Source organism: Bombyx mandarina, chromosome 03 (assembly GCF_030267445.1).
Source record: "Bombyx mandarina strain Sakado chromosome 03, ASM3026744v2".
Lineage (NCBI taxonomy): Eukaryota > Metazoa > Arthropoda > Insecta > Lepidoptera > Bombycidae > Bombyx > Bombyx mandarina.
The window spans coordinates 10554513-10573127 of record NC_143210.1 but is presented as its reverse complement, the minus strand read 5'-3'; the positions used below and the strand labels follow the sequence as shown (position 1 = coordinate 10573127).

The 18615-nt window shown below is 35.7% G+C and overlaps 1 protein-coding gene across 1 annotated transcript in view; it reads left to right on the top strand.

The window, feature by feature from the left end:
- The first annotated feature begins 5777 nt into the window (after window positions 1–5777).
- The window catches only part of Reck (Reversion-inducing-cysteine-rich protein with kazal motifs), a 48553-nt gene continuing 35715 nt past the window's right edge, over window positions 5778–18615 (top strand). The window contains exons 1-2 of the mRNA XM_028173413.2: window positions 5778–5954; window positions 12082–12212. Of these exons, the coding sequence (XP_028029214.2) occupies window positions 12092–12212 (121 nt within the window). The 5' untranslated portion in view covers window positions 5778–5954; window positions 12082–12091. The remainder of the gene's footprint in view (window positions 5955–12081; window positions 12213–18615) is intronic.

Sequence of the window (18615 nt, the reverse complement as noted above, 5' to 3'; positions counted from 1 at the left end):
CTTTAGAATTATAGAGACCGATTTCGAAATTTTACGATTTCAACTTTAATTTAAAAATTGACCTAGAACGACCCTTTTCCGAATAATCGAGTCAGCAAAAGCAGGGCTCGGATACCAGGTTAAAATAATTAACCAGCTCATTAGAAATGCCATACATGTAAAAAAGAGTCGAAATATTTCGATTTCGATAGAATCGATATTATTTGGGTTCTGATCAAAGAGAAAATATCCAGTGCTTCAGTTCGAGAAACCAGGTTAATTTCGTTCAAATCATTTTGGCTCCGCCTACCGATACCATGTACTCCCGCGCGCCTGTATCTGTATCTTTGTTGATTTTTAAAATAAGTAGATCGCTTCAGTGCCAGAATTTAGAAGTCAGTTTTTCTTAAATCGATTGCATCGGTGCATTGCGCTTAATCAAAAATTAATCACTGTTTTAAGTAGGGCACCATATTTTATGAATAAGCGGTTAGTAATTAAATTTTCGCCCTTTTTAAGTTACTTTTGCTGCAAACTTATCCATTGGTCTCTTTCACTCCGTCAACATCCTCTACGTTTTTTCGGTTTGCAAACTTTATTCGATGTTTTCCAAAAAAACACCTTTTTGTGGGTCTCTAATAATTCTAAAAGTGCGATATGTACGTTCAAATATAACAGTGAAATTCGCATCACTCAATACATCGGCCGTTCTATTACGTCATTAATTGAGAAACTGCATTATTCGATACAAAATTCCTACAAAAATGCCCGGATTTTTTATCCGATATTGGCCTTGTTAGTATCGGTCACATACCTGCTAAAGCGTGGAGTGTGGGAATAGACCACTTGAGAAATGCTCGAGTGGCACGACACAGCTCTGTTTTATATACCTACTGTACTTTGCAAAATGTAACAGAAATGGATTTAGTAAAAATTTGAATTGCTTGAAATGTAAAATAAATAAATAAATAATGACAAAAACATGCTTTTTTTCTTATTTAATGAAATACATTTGATTCATAATATTATATTACTTTTAACAAACTACATAATTTCACAATTCTCATTTTCAATCGGTTTAGTATTCTTAGTACAAAAAATTTTTTGCAGATAAATTGTAGTTTACCAGATAGTATCGAGTAGGACTCGTAAGAAACATAATAAATGAAACAGTTCCAAAAAAAGAACTATTACAAATTCTAATGTTAATTTTTTTACACTTTCCACAATAGTATCGTAATAGTTCGTCATTCGTTTTCCCGTTAGAGAAACTTTTACCTATTTCGTGTTACCTATGAATCTTGTATCAAATGCATAGTAAATACATTTCCATGAATAAATTTACATGCCGGTCAGATACGTTGGGCTTACGTAGCACTAACGTTTGCTACGACGCAGGATTCATGGAGCGGAGATATCACGGATTTACGATACAGAAATCTAGACAAATAATAGTGCTGGCGAGCTTTGCAAACGGACCGTTTATTTTAGGAATTCTAAAAGCATTTCAATTATTTTGGATAAGGCCATTATCTACCAGATCTGCAGCGGCTTTACACCGACTTCACTTCTCGATTCGATTACATAAAAGCTCTAGTCATATAACCGTAGTTAATAAAGTATATTTCAATCCTTATCTAAAGACATTTAAATTATTAATTATCTTTGCCATTGAAATGATGACCACGACCTGCCAAGAGTGCATACGACTGAGAAGAAGAATCAATGGATAAGATTCAAATATGTAATCTGGTAATTAGACATATATAGTGATTTGTTAGGGGTTACATGAACTTCTAATTATAAGTTATCACACATCGATGAACATTAAAAAAAATCTACAATAAAACATTACGTAAAATTGCGAAAAAAAAAAACACTGGACAAATAGAGAAATACCTATGTCTTTTATTAAACATTTTTATATTTGGTTACATTTATGGAACAAATACAGAGGTTTTATTTCGAGGGTTAATTCACTTTGATTGAATCATTGAGTCAGAAGAGTAACTAAGTATGATTAAAAAATTTAGTGTTGTAAATGTAAAACGTAAAATGAAAAACCATAACCTAAAACTAAATAATTCATAAATCTATTACGAAAGAGCGTGTAAGTGGATACACATGTGACAACACATGATTTTAAAATTATGCAATTATCACAGACAACTCGAACTCAAATAAAAAGCAGCACGAACATTAAAAATAATCAACAGTGTGCATCTAACAACTTTTTTACCCCAAAAATGATTTTTTTTACTACGAAAAGACTTTTGCCACCAAATATTTTATGAAAACAGCCAAGTCAATCACTAAAAAGTATATCGGATGGATAGTTGTGTTCGACGCATAAAAAACGCGGGAAGCGCCAGGTCTCGCAAACACGTGCTGTCAAGTGCCACCGACGCAGACATATTGATGACGATTTATTTTCTACTCCCTTTTATATAGGGGTTGTCCATGAAATATGTTGTTTAGTCTTAAAATACTCATTCACAGTTTTGACTAGGATTTTAATGTGTCATGAAACGAGTGAGAAAGTTAACTAAAATTAGTTAGGTGTGAAGTAATACGTTAAAGCTTTATTATTTTGAAATTTAAAAGAATACGCGAGTAATGAAAATAAACACTTTTCACGTCCGCAAAAAGAAGCTGAGCGCTTAGTGCGAGTTTTTAACGCTCTCGACAGCGTAAAAGTTAACTCAAATTTGTATGCAGTTGGAACAGCGTCCCTAGTTGCAAACGTAGGCAATTGTTTTTTTTTGTTTTTTTTTTTTATTGCTTAGATGTGTGGACGAGCTCACAGCCCACCTGGTGTGAAGTGGTTACTGGAGCCCATAGACATCCACAACGTAAATGCGCCACCCACCTTGAGATATAAGTTCTAAGGTCTCACGTATAGTTACAGCTCCATACAAATTTGAGTTAACTTTTACGCTATCGAGAACGTTAAAAAACTCACTAAGTACACTGAATATTATCATTAACGTCTTCGAGTAAATCTCATAGCTTTTGTACTGGTTAGAGGGCGTTTTGTACACCTGCTAAGCAATTGACCATTCTACTTTTTTCTCGTAAGTGGTAGAATTCACATTGTGGTCTCTAAGGGTTTCGATAACCACTTTAAACTGAGAGGGTCGTGAGCTCGTTCACAAATTTTAGAAACAAATTCAAAGTTTTTCTTGTGCCTAAAGCCATATTTCACTGACGCAATTATTACGTAAATATTTTGTTACAATGTTCTCTGTTTCTATTCTATTCTATCAGTCCACAAAAGTCCACTGCTGGACAAAGGCCCCTTAGGCTTAAGCCTAGCCAAAAAGATCGGTCCTGCGCTGCTTGCATCCAGCGGATCCTCGTCAACCTCAATAGGTCGTCGGTCCATCTTGTGGGAGGCCTACCCATGCTATGTTTTCTGGTACGCGGTCGCCACTCAAGAACATTTCGGCCCCAATCGCCATCCATCGGTTTGAAGGGTGGGGCAGCCGTTGTAACTATACTGAGACCTTAGAACTTATATCTCAAGGTGGGCGGCGCATTTACGTTGTAGATGTCTATGGGTTCCAGTAACCACTTAACACCAGACAGGCTGTGAGCTCGTCCACCCATATAAGCAATAAAAAAAATCCGTTCTACGAGCAATGTGACCTATTCTCTGTTTATCATTACTATAATTAGTACACAAACATCACGCATACAAAATTAAGCTTTTCAACAGAATTAGATTTTTTGTTGCAACGTAACTTATACTTAATTATGTGAATAAATATAATACAAACGTATATATTGGGTAACACCGCGAGACATTGAAGAATTATGCAGTAGTAAATGGGACGTTTCTATGCGGTAGCACTGGCTTCGCTTTTGTGGTAGAAAAATTAAATCTTATTAGAATTAAGCTTCACATTTTGTATCTATGTATGAAAAAGCTATGCCTAGAATCGTCGTATCGTAAAAATAGTGCAGTGGTTCTAGCTTTTCATGTCTGTTTCAGTAAAAGCTAAAAAGGATATGACGAAAAAGAACGGGATCTGCTTAAATAGTCTTTTTCCCAATACAACCTCAGCTCCAAAAATATGAAATTTAAAAACTATAAAACTACGCTTCTGTAGCAAATCGAATCAAACATTATTATTATCTCATTATCTGTTTATATCGGCTAGGATTTTAGAGCAAAGTTGCAAAATCATTGTATTGTCTTCGGTCTTTGATGCCTGCGCAAATTTTTAGAGTTTTTGAATGTGGCAATGATATTCAAATATTCCATTACATACAAATATCAAGCTAAAAAAAGCCTGTTCAAAAATAGAGAAAACAGTTAACGTGTCTCTGTCGATCCGAAGATACCAACCTATTTCTTGACATTAAATAAGACAAAGTTTTTAAATAATGACTTCGCTACATACACAGCTATGGCACTATAAGCTTTTTGTTAAGCGAAGGTAATGTGTTACGTGGAAAGTAGCGAACTGCACCAATATTTCTTCTACAGCTTAAGAAGGTGAATTTGTCTTCATTCCAGTATAAGCAACGTCTAGAATCTATGTAATGAAGAAATACGCACCTATATAACATTTCTTATGTATTAAATACCACTTACCAGGTCGCGTATTAAAGTAAACTAGAGGTCCCGCAGTAGTCGAAATTCGACTATAATTAATTGGAATTGTAAGTTTGTACTCTATTATGATTGTATTTTATGCTTCTATAATCAAAAATTTTGCCAAGACTACACTATAGAAAAATATTAACAAAGACGAACAATATTTAATCTATTCTGAATTTGACAACAGACGCCAAGAACAAAAGTTTGACAATAAATAGTATGCATGCATGCGTGCTCAAATATATTAAGTGTATAATCTATGCATGCGTGTGTGTCAAATACATGGTACGTAGTGTGTGTAATGTTTTCTTTATTGATTTAATGTATCTTATATGCATTATCTAAAAAAAATATTAGCATTGTGCACTTCTTCTCTGTATTCTCTATAAGTGTGGAAAATTTCATACTTCTCCGTCCGCGCAATTTTCGTAAAAAGGGATACAAAGTTTTTGCTTAACGTATTAATATATAGATAATGAACTAGCAAAATTGGTCAATAATGTTGATGTATTGGGATTCGAAATTTCCATAGACACTAACACCGAATTGTAACTTTTCTTGGATAGTTTCTCATCTTGAATTCATGAGTTACATTTTAATTTATGAATAGCTATTTAAGAAAATATGTATTGAAGTTTAATAAAAATACTTACATCTTTATAACATTTTTAATAATAATTGATGAAATAGGTCGCTATAATGTCGTGGGAGATGATCTAAGTATCTTTTACTAAGTTCCCACAGCTTAGTGATTGGAATTAATCCAGCAATTAACAAAGTGATATGTTAATATGTCGTTTTTTGAAATACTCGGATTATTGCTGGAAAAAAATCATTGTTACTAAATTAACATTTAGTATTCTCCAATTTAAATACATAATAATACCTCTTAGTATTCATAGTTTATTCATACATATTTAGTGAATTACCATATAAAAAATAACTTTATTTTAATATTAACTTTGTAATTTTTCATAAAAAACAGTACTAAATTTAATTTGAAAACCAAAGTAATTTATTTATTACAAAGTCAAAATTTTCGTTCTGACAAATTGCTCCCATCTGAGCCACTGGTTAAATTAAAAGTAATTTTCTTATGCAGAATTAATTAATGACTAACGAGCTCAATAGAGTTCATCAAGCGGAAGTGATAGAACGGGATAGAACTATACAGAATAGGAGTTGTCAGAAAAGGGTGGAAACACATGAGGCTGGAGTTGAATGAATTTTATGCCGGTCTATTTAGTTACGCGTCAATTTGGCGCGAGAAAGGTTGTGGAGTGTGTGGTTTGTTCAAGTCTTGTGTTTAAAGTCCGCGAAATTTATACGTGTGATAATGACTGATTAAATTTTTTGTTCCGTGAAAGAGGTTAGTAATTAATTTAGAAAGCTAATTCAAAATAAGGATAGTGTTTTAAATAATAGGTTATGGTTTATTTAGTAATATGTTTTTGTTTATGCTAAGAATCTGAGGAGGATGTGTTATGTACACACAATTAAGATAAGATAAATGTCCCAGAATGCGGGATGAAGTATAAGAAACTTAAAATAGTGACTTTATTGCATAATTAATTAAGTACGACAAAATGTTATTGTACTTTACAAAGATTGACTCATCAACTATTCTCATAAATTGTTTTATCTTAGTTGAAAATAACTGAGATTTTTGTATGTAACAAATAATAATAACAAAAATAATTACCTACTTTTGTTTTGCTCTTTTGGCATCATAATGTAAAATGCTTCAGGATTTATTTGTTCTGTATTGTGTGGCGGGCCTTTTATCCGATAGCGTTTAATATTGTGCAGTTCTTGTTCTTGTTTTTGGCAGTTCTGCAAATGGAGGTATTTCATATATTTCAGCGATATATCAAAACGAGGTCAGGATTTACATACCACTATGTAACAAATTTGTCGAATAGGTATGACCGTAAAAAAAAGTAATTTAGGTACCTGTTTCTCTTGACCCAATTTAAGATTGTTTGGAGGAGATCGCTTTTACCGATTTTTTTTCCTACCTAAGCTGGTAGTCTTTAAGAGGCTATGCCAGCGTAACCGAGCGAATAGGTGAGCTCACTGAGTTCTATCTAACCTGGAGTTTTACCGATAAGATGGCTCATTGCACTTCAACATCTGGCCCGGTGACGCAGCTTAGGTAGGATAAAAAAGCACTTTTGATGTATAGTCCAGCATTTTCCTCTCTAAAAACTTGTGACGAAGAGTTCGACCAGCGAACTAACCCATAGCCATGTGTGTGCCAGGCTAAATGACAGAGAAAGATCTTCCACTGAGCGGGTGATATTGCTCGGTAGACCGACGGTCCGAATGTTGTTGTTCGGTACTTGTATATATGTAGTTCTGTGATGGCTACCGCCACAGCCACAGACTACTCAGTTTCTCGCCGGATCTTCTCAGGGGTCTCGATTCGGATCCAGTGGTAGATTGTTAGGGCAAAATTCTCTGAGGTTGAGTCCGTGAGCTCACCTCGCGTGTAGCTGGAATAGTCACTCAGACCACCAGAGAAACAAAACTCCGAGAAAGAGTAAATTCTCAGTTTCGTTCACCAGATTTTGACAGATCTTGTTTTAACTCTGTTAAGTTTGAAATTTGTTATCGAATGTTCTTGTGAAACTACATTGAAATCGAAAACTAAATTGAGTTTTTAAATCCGATTGAAAATTTCAATAAGCGATTTGTAAAATAAAAAGATATGTGGTGTCGTGGGACACCGGATAGGAATGAAGTTCCTTATTATAAAAATATAAATTTTAAGTTCTATTCGAGGTATAAAGAAAATAAAACTGGAGGTTCTGTAACAACCTACGGTCATTCGATAACGTGCGAACTTATTGTGGTACACTTCGTTCATGGTTGTTTGCATAAGAGTTAGTGTATTGCGCAAACGAACGCTCAGAGATCGTGGTCGATTAATGATAAAAAAATATTTTATTTTTTGTACGTTCTTACAAAGTTAAGTCGTGCACTGTGTACATTACTAATAAAAATCTTACGTTACCGACGTTTTTCCCCGGTTAGGGTACCCCTCCGCATCGTCCCATAAGGAGCTTCGTTCCAAAAATATGTTTTTAAAATATATGAAATTAATAAATATATATAATTATAAAACGGGCTTTTAGTATTTTTACTAATAGTATTTTTTCAATAATTATTGTAGTGATCCTGATCAGCGCATAAAATTTATGTATTCTCATCGGTATTTGTGAACTTTTTCAATTGAGTCAAGTTTGTTAAAATGACTTTGTGAGTTTCCCATAAAATAGGTAGATCGATACCGGAAATTACCTCTAAGTAAAATGGTGGAAATTTGAGAGTTCAATTGAGCTATTGCGAGAACCTGAGAAATGAATTCTAGCGATTTTTGTTCACATTGAATCTTCGATCAACAGTTACTATTGTTGATCAAAGCTTTGAATACACTCGTAAAATTTTAGATAAACACTTAAGCCGCAATTATTACACATCAGCTTTGAAAGAAACATTAAATTAACAAAATAATTTCCTTTACATAATTTAACACTTCGTATTGCCGCCAATAAGTTCAAAGACAATTAAATGAATTATAGATTAAATCTGACATGACCAACTAACTTCGTTATCGTGACTTAAATAGAGGAATCTTAAGGGGAAAACATCGTTTCAACATAGTTCATTTTGTAGTTGTGCTTAGAGCTTATGACTCCTTTGATTTTAAGTTGAAAGAAAAGTCCATAGACACGATATTATTTGCATCGTAGTGCATTTAAAGTAGCATGTATGATCATAACGCGACAGGTATGGTAAGATGTCTATGCCTTAAAAAAATTTTGTATCTACACAATCAACTTTGTTTCTTTAGTCAATTAATGTTCGATTTATGAATCCAGTGTTGGGTGTTTTCATTCGATATTTTGTTTTAAGTAAGTAATTAATAGCATGTGTATTTTTGGCACAGATCGAAATTCTACCACGGAGTTATTGTAGAAAGCTCACATTAATCTTGAAATCACAAAAAAATATTACTGGTAGTAGGGCGTCTTGTGAGTAATATTGTGTTTTGGTTTGAAGGTTGTTGCAGCCGTTGTGCTTTTAAAAAAACAAATTAGACTTAGAACACGTGTCTCAAAGTGGGGGTCGGCATTTAGGTTGTTCATGTTTATGGTTTCTGCTGACCACTTAACACCGGGTAGACCATGAGCTAGTCCACCCTACCAAGCAATAAAAAAATTCAAATAAAATGTCACACACGGTCATCTGGTCCAAAACTAGGATTTTTTTTTATTATGGAAACCAGAGACTGCTATAAATTATTTATAATATACGTATATAGGTATTAAACACCCAGATAAAAAGTAAGCCAGCCTGTTCGTCACACGAATGTTTGCCTGATGTTGGAATCTAAGTCCCCACCTTCAGCCTAAATGCACTAACTGCTGCATCAGTCAGTCGAATGTAGACTCATAATGAGTTTTACCGTCTTCTTCTTTTAAATTATTGCCGTTGTTATAAAATTGTTATATAAGAGTCGTCTATTATCAAAGGTGGCAATCTGTGCATTTGGACAAAAAAATGTTATTGATATGTCAACACAGATTGATTTGAATATAATCGTCTCCTTCAAAGAATACGGTTCAAAACCTGCATTAAATAAAGGTTAATACTTAACCTGTTATTTATCTAAGATGTCGTTCAGAAGAGTTTTGTGACTGCCAATGGAATACAAAGTCAATAATTGGTTTTTCTGATTTACCAATAATTGTCCAAAAGTCACATTGCCGGCTTTGATAATAGTCGACTCATAACTAAACGGAAAAGGTAGTTTATGCGTTGTCAGAAGTTTCTAGCAGTCGAAGTTGCGTATAACTAAGCTGGCAGGGGACGGTAAAACATTTTTATTCCGATATCCGGTATTTCACACGGGCGCTGCGTCTTTTGATTTGTACATAAAGTTTGATAACGTTCTTCGGAAATGCCGGAGAACATTTAAGAGGGCTCATTTGTTATTGGTCTATTTATCATCTGCCTACTAGTTTGTTTTAACGTTGTAGCTTTTCGTGTAGACGTGGTCACCGTAATCATACGATTGCTTCGGCTATGGTCAAAACGCGTATGCCCAATTGTTGACGGCCAACATACGGCCAATATTAAAACAGTCAATGCCTTACTTGCTTGTGAGCGCACAAGTTATAAACCAAACCTGCCTATTTGTGTAACGCGTTCTCGTTTGAAGGGTGGGGCAGTCGTAATATAATTTAATTAAGAGTTGAGCCTTGTTCCCGGGTGTGTACTGGAATCCATATTGTGACGTTTATGTATTACGAATACAAGGTTACGCGGTGCCTTTACTAATTTAGCCATTTATTGTTAAAAATTGTATTAAAAATTCCAGTCTAATTTTTTTTTACATATAGTCTAAGGGGTTATTCTAGATTCTCGCGGACGAGTTTTGCCTATAATGCACCTCAAATAAAGTTGTTAAAGCTGAATAAGTAGAGAAATTGAACACGTGTAGACACAAAACGTTGTTTAGTTTGATTACATTGCAAACTCATGTTTATTTCTCACGAATTATATTTTATTGCTAGTGTTGTAGGTAATCACATGCGCTTTGTTTTGTATATTTCACGCTTATTCTTTTATTTTAATTATCGTTTATATTATGGTTATATGCTATATCCTATTTCCTGAAACTATGGAGGTTACAGTACGTTTCATGAGTTCGTTTTCCCATGTACATATTCGAAGGTAGAATAATATTTTTTTCACGGTATTCCCCGAGCGTTATAATAAGCTCTTTAAAAGTATAAAAAAAGATTTTTCCTTAAGCCGTGTCTCTGGTATTGCTCATGCCGACGAAGCCGCGACGGCAACCAATCACCGTCAGGTAGACCGTGCCTTTACTAACGAAAGTCAAAAAGAAACAAATAACGCATCCCGGCTCTAAGATGTATCGCATATACGATGTGCTATAAAGTCACTTATGCAATTTTTATTAAAACTGAACTGAGAATGAGAAAATAATTTTTTTAATAGTTATCAGTGAGATGTTTGCTTTTACTGATGTAATTAAAAGTTGTAATTTAAATAGGTATTATCGTTTTTATTTCTTTAGTCTAGCAGAACTATATAATTACCTATAATAAGATGTTGAATTTTCCAACGTTTCTCCTGGAAAAATACATAATTTGCATAAGTGACGTTATCACACCGTATGTGCGGTATGTCGCCCAGCCAGAGTTCCTACTCGTGATGAAAGACTTTGCTTGGGGTAGGAGCTTATAATGTTTTCTTAGCAAATAGATATTTAAAAAACATCTTTACGAACGTCTGGTGGCAGAGGATATTGCAAATCCGGGTTCCATTCCTGACTATTGCTGTCGTCAAGAAATTTGAAGGGCGGGACATTTATTTGACAATACAATACAAACTTTGACTACACTGTCTATGTGGATTGAGGTATTCTGACTGCGATGTCTATGGGCTCTGGAAACCACTTTATGCGAAATTGGCTGAAACACGTTCACTCAGCAACGCAAAACAAGGACTTTAAAATATTATGTAGGAATAATATAGCCTAGTACCCGCAAAATTTACAAATCTAGACAAACCCATTATTGCAACACGATATCCTCTGGTTAGAGCCCCGTCAGATCATCTACTGGCTCGGTTACGATGGCATTACCCCTTAGGTTACCAGCTTAGGTAGGAAAAAAATGATTTTATTGTAAAAAAAGCGTGGAGTGCTTTTCAGGATATTATCAAAAAAAACCATCTACTCATGTCTGTTCATAAAGTATTTATCACTACTGTTACCAGGCACCCCACGCTTTTTTTACAATGAAATTATTTTTTCTTACACTATTTTTAATTCAAATTTATTAAAATCTATTTTCTATTTTTTAGTTGGATTTTCTATAAAAGCGTATTTTGTTAGTTTTTTAAATTCTTATTTAATTTTTATTTTAATTTCAATTTTTTCAATATATTTTTTTTAATATTCTCTTGTCATCGGTCCTTAATAAGTATACCAAATTTCAAGTTAATCCGACGTTTTGAAGGGGGTAAAAATCATGTTCAAAGATTCCTTTATATACTAACATACATACGTCTGAAGCTAATAAAAGCTTATTAAAAATACAACACCACCGACAATTCGACTTTACGTCGCTGGAATAAAACTAAACTAATTCGGTTAATTTGAGACCAATCGCCAGTTGTTTTTGGAATAGGCTATGAAATGTTGTCGCTGGTTTAATTTCACAAATTCAACTAATTACGGGCACGTGTCATATTTAGCACTCAACATCCCCGTCAATCCCGTTGTTAATATAAACGAGAACACATCCTTATTAGTGCCGGGTTCCCAAGGCAACGATAAAATGTTGTAATGTGATAAATTAACGGGCGTTTCTCAACATTCCCGCTTTGATATAATAACAATCACGTGGCGTCTTACGACCAATCAAATATAACGTTTACTAATTGAATTTCATTCGCAGATGCCATAAAATGCGTTGGTTAATTGGAGCTTCTGAAAATATGAAGCACGGCAAGAGGGGCGGAGGCCGGGCCCGGTGGGAATCCAGGCTGCTCGTTGCTGCTATTGCGTTGGCTTTTGTAAATGCTCAAGGTAATTCGCGCTGGTTATTTTAAACTGAGTAATTCTTGCTATTCTATACTTTGTTTTACGGCTTTTTTATTTATTTTATTGTCCTTTTAGGCAGACGAGGGTACGGTCCACCTGATGATGAGTGGTTACCGTCGCCCATGGACATCAGGTATGCCAGGGGCAAAGCCAAGCTGCTGCCTACCGTTATTGCGGTTGGGCAAGTGGGGTGAAACATTTAGGCCGAGCTTGATGCCTCTCTGAAAATGATTTTTAGCAAAAGATGGACTTATTGTGAGTCCGGACGGGTAGGTACCACCGCCCTACCTATTTCTGTTGTGCAGCAGTAATGCGTTTCAGTTTGAAGGGTGGGGCAGCCGTCGTAACTATACTGAGACCTTAGAACTTATATCTCAAGGTGGGGGGCGCATTTACCTTGTAGATGTCTATAGGGTCCAGTAACCACTTAACACCAGGTGGGCTGTGAGCTCGTCCACCCATCTAAGCAATATAAAAAAAGGAAAACACTGAGTTAATTCTAAAACTGTGTTTGTATGTAAACTCGTTTTGCGTTACCGCTGTTGGTTCCAGGCTGTAGGGATGGACAAACGTAAATGTTACAGTTTTAAGTTGCTTTATAAAGTTTTCACACAAATTATTCGTAGCGCTGCCAGAGTTCGACTGTTAACACATTGCAGCACTAGTTTCGCCTCTGGCGAACGGCAATTTGCATAAAATTGAAATATGAATTCGTATTAGTATTAAATAATTCTCGATATTTAAATTGTGTTTTGAGGCTGAATTTTATTTATTGACGTTTTTAAATGGATTTTCGAAGTTTGAAAAGATTGAGAATTTCAATAGAATGTTTCTTTGGTTTCAAACCAAATGCTTTGCGGCAAAAATATCACGATGATGGTAACCCACTGAGTTTCTCGCCGGATCTTCTCAGTGGGTCGCGTTTCCCATCCGGTGGTAGATTCTGCGAAGCACTGCTCTTGCTAGGGCCAGTTTTAGCATCACTCCAGTTTGAGCCCCGTGAGCTCACCTACTAGTTAAGGTTACGCTGAAATAGCCTCTCAAGGCTATCGCTTAGGTAGGAAACAAAAAAAAGGATGATGGTATTGCGCCTGTGTGGGCTGAATGAATGAATTTTGCAAATTGTGTGTTTATTTTTATTACCCCGATTACTTGAGACGAGTATGTATACTCTATACATCATCCCGCTGAGTTTCTCGCCGGATCTTCTCAGCGGGTCGCGATTACGATCCGGTAGTAGATGCATTCGCGAAGCACCTGCCCTTGAGTTGTTAGGTCTCCTCCGGAGGCGGGCCAGTTGTTAGCAAATCTCATCCCTCCTGGCTGAGCATTTGCTCACTATTGGAGAAACGGGAAACCAGTAATCCTTCCTCCATAAAAAATCAATAAAAACGAGTATGTACAACATTGTTATATTTTTCCTTCTTCTTCATTTGTTACCATTCTTAGTATACAATTACGCTACGCATGCGTGATACAAATCCTTATAAACTTTTCTCGAATTTTTACATTGAAATTTGTTGTTTACGACTAGCTTATAGAGTTATTTCTATAGAGAGTATAGTTATTTCGTAACATGGCGATCTCAGTTAATGATGGCAGAACCCCTGTCCATATTGCATAGCATAATCTCAAAGCGACTTCCAGTTATGAAGTACGTAACACAAACGGGTAACTTGATTTCTTATTAAAATACATGTGAATTCATCTACCATATGAAGAAATCTCGTTTAGATTCATAGTACAGTTAAAAGGATACCTTTACAACTGTATTTTGCATGATTGGGTCGTTGGGCTCTTGAGTATTATGCAATTATTAACGGAATCGGATAAGATACGTTGCTTATAGTAACATAGTTGAAATGATATAAGCAAGGAAGGGCTGGCGTTTCAATGATATAATATAAAATTATTTGCTGAATAGTTAGACGAAAATTTTAATTAATCCAATTGACACATCAAGTTTATTAACTTAAGTCCCTAATTTTTTATTATAATTATATGATACTGACTCGGTAGTGCGGTCAATTGCGCCCCTGAATAATGGACCGAGGGTCGTAGATTCGATTTATAGATCGGGCAAACATTCGTCTGATGAACGTCATATTGAATCGTTTGGAACCTCTGGGTCTGCGGAGGGACTTCGGTTATGTATTTTGTACCGTATGTTCCATGGGGAGTGCTCTGAGGAATTGTTCGAGATGATACCGGCATCTCGTTTTTACCATCGCACCGCCCGCCACCGGAGTAGAGTTCATCCACACTACCTGGAGCCACTGCGGTCATCCACAGTGCGTTTCCAGAGGTATTTTTGCCACGTACCATCCGGCTATGGAATGAGCTCCCCTCCACGGTGTTTCCCGAACGCTATGACATGTCCTTCTTCAAACGAGGCTTGTGGAGAGTATTAAACGGTAGGCAGCGGCTTGGTTCTGCCTCTGGCATTGCTGAAGTCCATGGGCGACGGTAACCACTCACCATCAGGTGGGCCGTATGCTCGTCTGCCTACAAGGGCAATAAAAATAAATTGTATATGTTTAAACGTATATAAGTGTGTAAATAAGTCTCTTGTTGCCATAGTACAGGGAATCTTAGTAAAGGCCAGATGACCGTGTGTGACTAATTGTCTCCAGTTATTATTTATTTTACAGAAACACACGCGCACGCTAACGCACACACATACACACACACACACACACATATCCAAAATACATTTACTTCAGAAAGTACGATATCAGAAATAATGTACTCAAATAACACCACATATGCCTTTATTTATGACACGCATATTAGCCGATCTTTGTCTATTTTATAGCCTCTTCCTTGCGTTTTAGGTAAAACATACATACACATACTACTGACTGTTGCTACTGACATAATATTAGTCGATTTATTTTTACTAGATCCCCGAAGTCGAAATTCGATCATAATTAATTTAAATTAGTTATAAGTTTGAACATTATTATGGTTCTATTGTCACATTACTATAATCATTGTTCTTTAATCACAAATTTGGCTAAGACTGCACTATAGACAAATAATATTAAAGACAAAAATATTAATCTATTCTCAATTAGACCACAGATTAACAATAAACAAAAGAGTATATTTGCATGGCTGTGTGTCAAATACATCGTAGTGTGTGTAATGGTTTTTTTTAAATTGTATTTTTATGCATAATTTTAAAAATATATTATAATTCTGTACTTCTTCTCTATATTCTCTATAAGTGTGAGAAATTTCATGCTCCTCCGTCCGCGTAAAAAGGGGTACAAAGTTTTTGCTTCACGTATTAATAAATAGATTCCATGGATTACTTCTCAGCTTCATGAGTGTACCAATTTTTGTAACATATCCCCAACATAGACGAAAACTCTTATAACATGCATTGCCATTTTTAACCGACTTGAAAAAAGGGGGAGGTTCTCAATTCGACTCTGTGTTTTTTTTTTATGTTTGTTACCTTATAAGTTTTGACTGCATGAATCGATTTTGATGATTCTTTTTTTATTAGAAAGCTGACCCTTTCCGTGTGGTCCCATTTCAATTTAGTCCAGTTCCTGATAATGGTATCCATGAGAAAACCATATAAGTCTTAAATTTGCATTAAGTACGTGCGCGACAAATAGATGAATAGCTCAATAACTCAATATCACACCAACCGATTTCGATGATTATTGTTTTTAGTGTATATTAATTTGTTTTGGAATATCTTTTTTTTTCTATTTAAAGTCTGTTTTTGTTAAAGCATGCTTTTTTTATTTTTATTAACCTTGTATGTAGACGAGCATACGGCCCAACTGATGGTGAGTGGTTACCGTCGCCCATGGACTTCAGCAATGCCAAAGGCAGAGCCAAGCCGCTGCCTACCGCAAAATTTCAATTATTTATATTGCATTTTATAGGCCTTTCGTTATTGCATAAGAAACTTTCCATTCACTTTTTTTACATAACTTCCATCCCTAACCTCAACGTCACTAAATCAACTGCATCCTATAATTTCGTTCGACAAAATAATTCCAAGGGATTGGCTCATTAAACTGGTTCGCGACAACTTAGAACTCAAGTAGCTACTTTCTCTTTGATCCTACCGAGATTAAATTATGTCGGTGGCGTAATGCAAATTGGATACGCGAATGTCAATCAATTCGTGATGCGTTATTTTTAGTATTGTCTAATACATCCTATCTGAACGTTTTAAATTAATGGATACTAGATGATAACGTCATCTTGTTGTGTCTTTAAAGCGGTTAGTTGCCCTCAATTAAGGAAAATAGTATTATTATTCGCCAATAGATGTCGGGGAAGAGTTGATTATTGAAAACACGAATAAAACAACATTTTCTGAAAATATAGCTAGATCGATTTATCGCCCCCGAAATCCCCTGTATACTAAATTTTATGAAAATCGTTGGAGCCGTTTCCGAGATTCAGATTGTATATAACTAGTCAGGTCATAAGTATTGTCACACAGTAAAAACTTTTCTTTTAGAATGCTGGCCACAAAAAAGTTTATTGAATTCGAATTTAGAATTGTTCATGAAAATAAAAATGTATACTTTAGAATTTTACTCATTTTTAAATATGGAGTGGACGCTCAAAGAAGACCGTGTTGCAGTTATTGCGTTGCATCATTGCGGTTACGCGCCAATTCAAATTTTTAACATACTGAAAAATTTGAATATAACCAAAAGATTCGTTTATCGTGCCACCAAACGATACAATTAAGACTCTAGTGTAGAGGACAGGTCAAGAAGTGGTCGCCCTCGGTCTGTTAGGACTCCAGCAGTGATAAAAGCTGTGAAGGCGCGAATTCAAAGAAATCCCAAACGTAAGCAGAAACTGTTGGCCCTTCAGATGGGGTTAAGCAGAACCACGGTGAAAAGGGTGTTAAATGAAGACTTAAGGCTTCGGGCATATCGAAGAAAAACAGGACATCGTTTGAATGCTCGTCTAATGGACCTGAGACTGAAGAGATGCCGCGCTTTGTTGAAGCGGTACGCGGGAAAAAAATATCGGGAAATTCTTTTTTCGGATGAAAAATTTTTTACCGTAGAAGAGAGCTACAACAAACAAAATGATAAGGTGTACGCACACAGTAGTGAAGAAGCGAGCAACCGTATTCCGCGTGTCCAACGAGGTCATTTTCCATCCTCACTCATGGTATGGTTGGGAGTTTCTTATTGGGGCTTAACAGAGGTACATTTTTGTGAGAAAGGTGTAAAAACGAATGCAGTTGTGTATCAAAATACAGTCCTGACGAACCTTGTGGAACCTGTTTCTCATACCATGTTCAATAACAGGCACTGGGTATTCCAACAAGATTCGGCGCCAGCTCATAGAGCGAAGAGCACACAAGACTGGCTGGCGGCGCGTGAAATCGACTTCATCCGGCACGAAGACTGACCCTCCTCCAGTCCAGATTTGAATCCGTTAGATTACAAGATATGGCAACACTTGGAGGAAAAGGCGTGCTCAAAGCCTCATCCCAATTTGGAGTCACTCAAAGCATCCTTGATTAAGGCAGCCGCCGATATTGACATGGACCTCGTTCGTGCTGCGATAGACGACTGGCCGCGCAGATTGAAGGCCTTTATTCAAAATCACGGAGGTCATTTTGAATAAACTTTAGTGTCATAAGAATCTATGTTTTGTTAAGTTCATTTTGGTATATGAATGGTTACATAATGAATAAACTTGTTTCAATTATTTTATATTAAACATGTGACAGAATTTATGACCTGACTAGGTATATACAAGAATTGCTCGTTTAAAGGTATAAGATATTAGCGTTTTGGCTACAAGTATGAGTGTTACAAATTTGCCAATAGGGAATTGGTATGTTTTCAAGTTTTACTCCAAATCAGGTGTAGGAATCGTAACGTAAAGTGCCTTTACAAGGGTTCAGGTTCGGCGGTCTATTAGCAATCCATGACAATTTCGAAGGGAGAAAGGCTATTTGGGTTTAGCGACATTTCGAAATTAATACGCGACATATATATTTGTAACTAGCTGACCCAGCAGACTTCGTAGTGCCTCAATCGATAAATGAAAGACCTAAACTTTTGTATAAAATAAACTTAAAACAAACAAAAGGAATCCGACCGACGGGGAACACATCAAAGGAAAAACAAAATTGTTATTTTTATTTAATTCCGAGCATTTTCATATTTATCTACCTTTTAAACCTTCTCTGGACTTCCACAAATAATTCAAGACCAAAATTAGCCAAATCGGTCCAGCCGTTCTCGAGTTTTAGCGAGACTAACGAACAGCAATTCATTTATATATATATATAAGTATATAGATTAAAGGTGCGTTTTGTTTTTTACTAGCATCAACAGTTCTATGTTTTTAATTAAACTTAAATTCAATTTACCCCAATGAA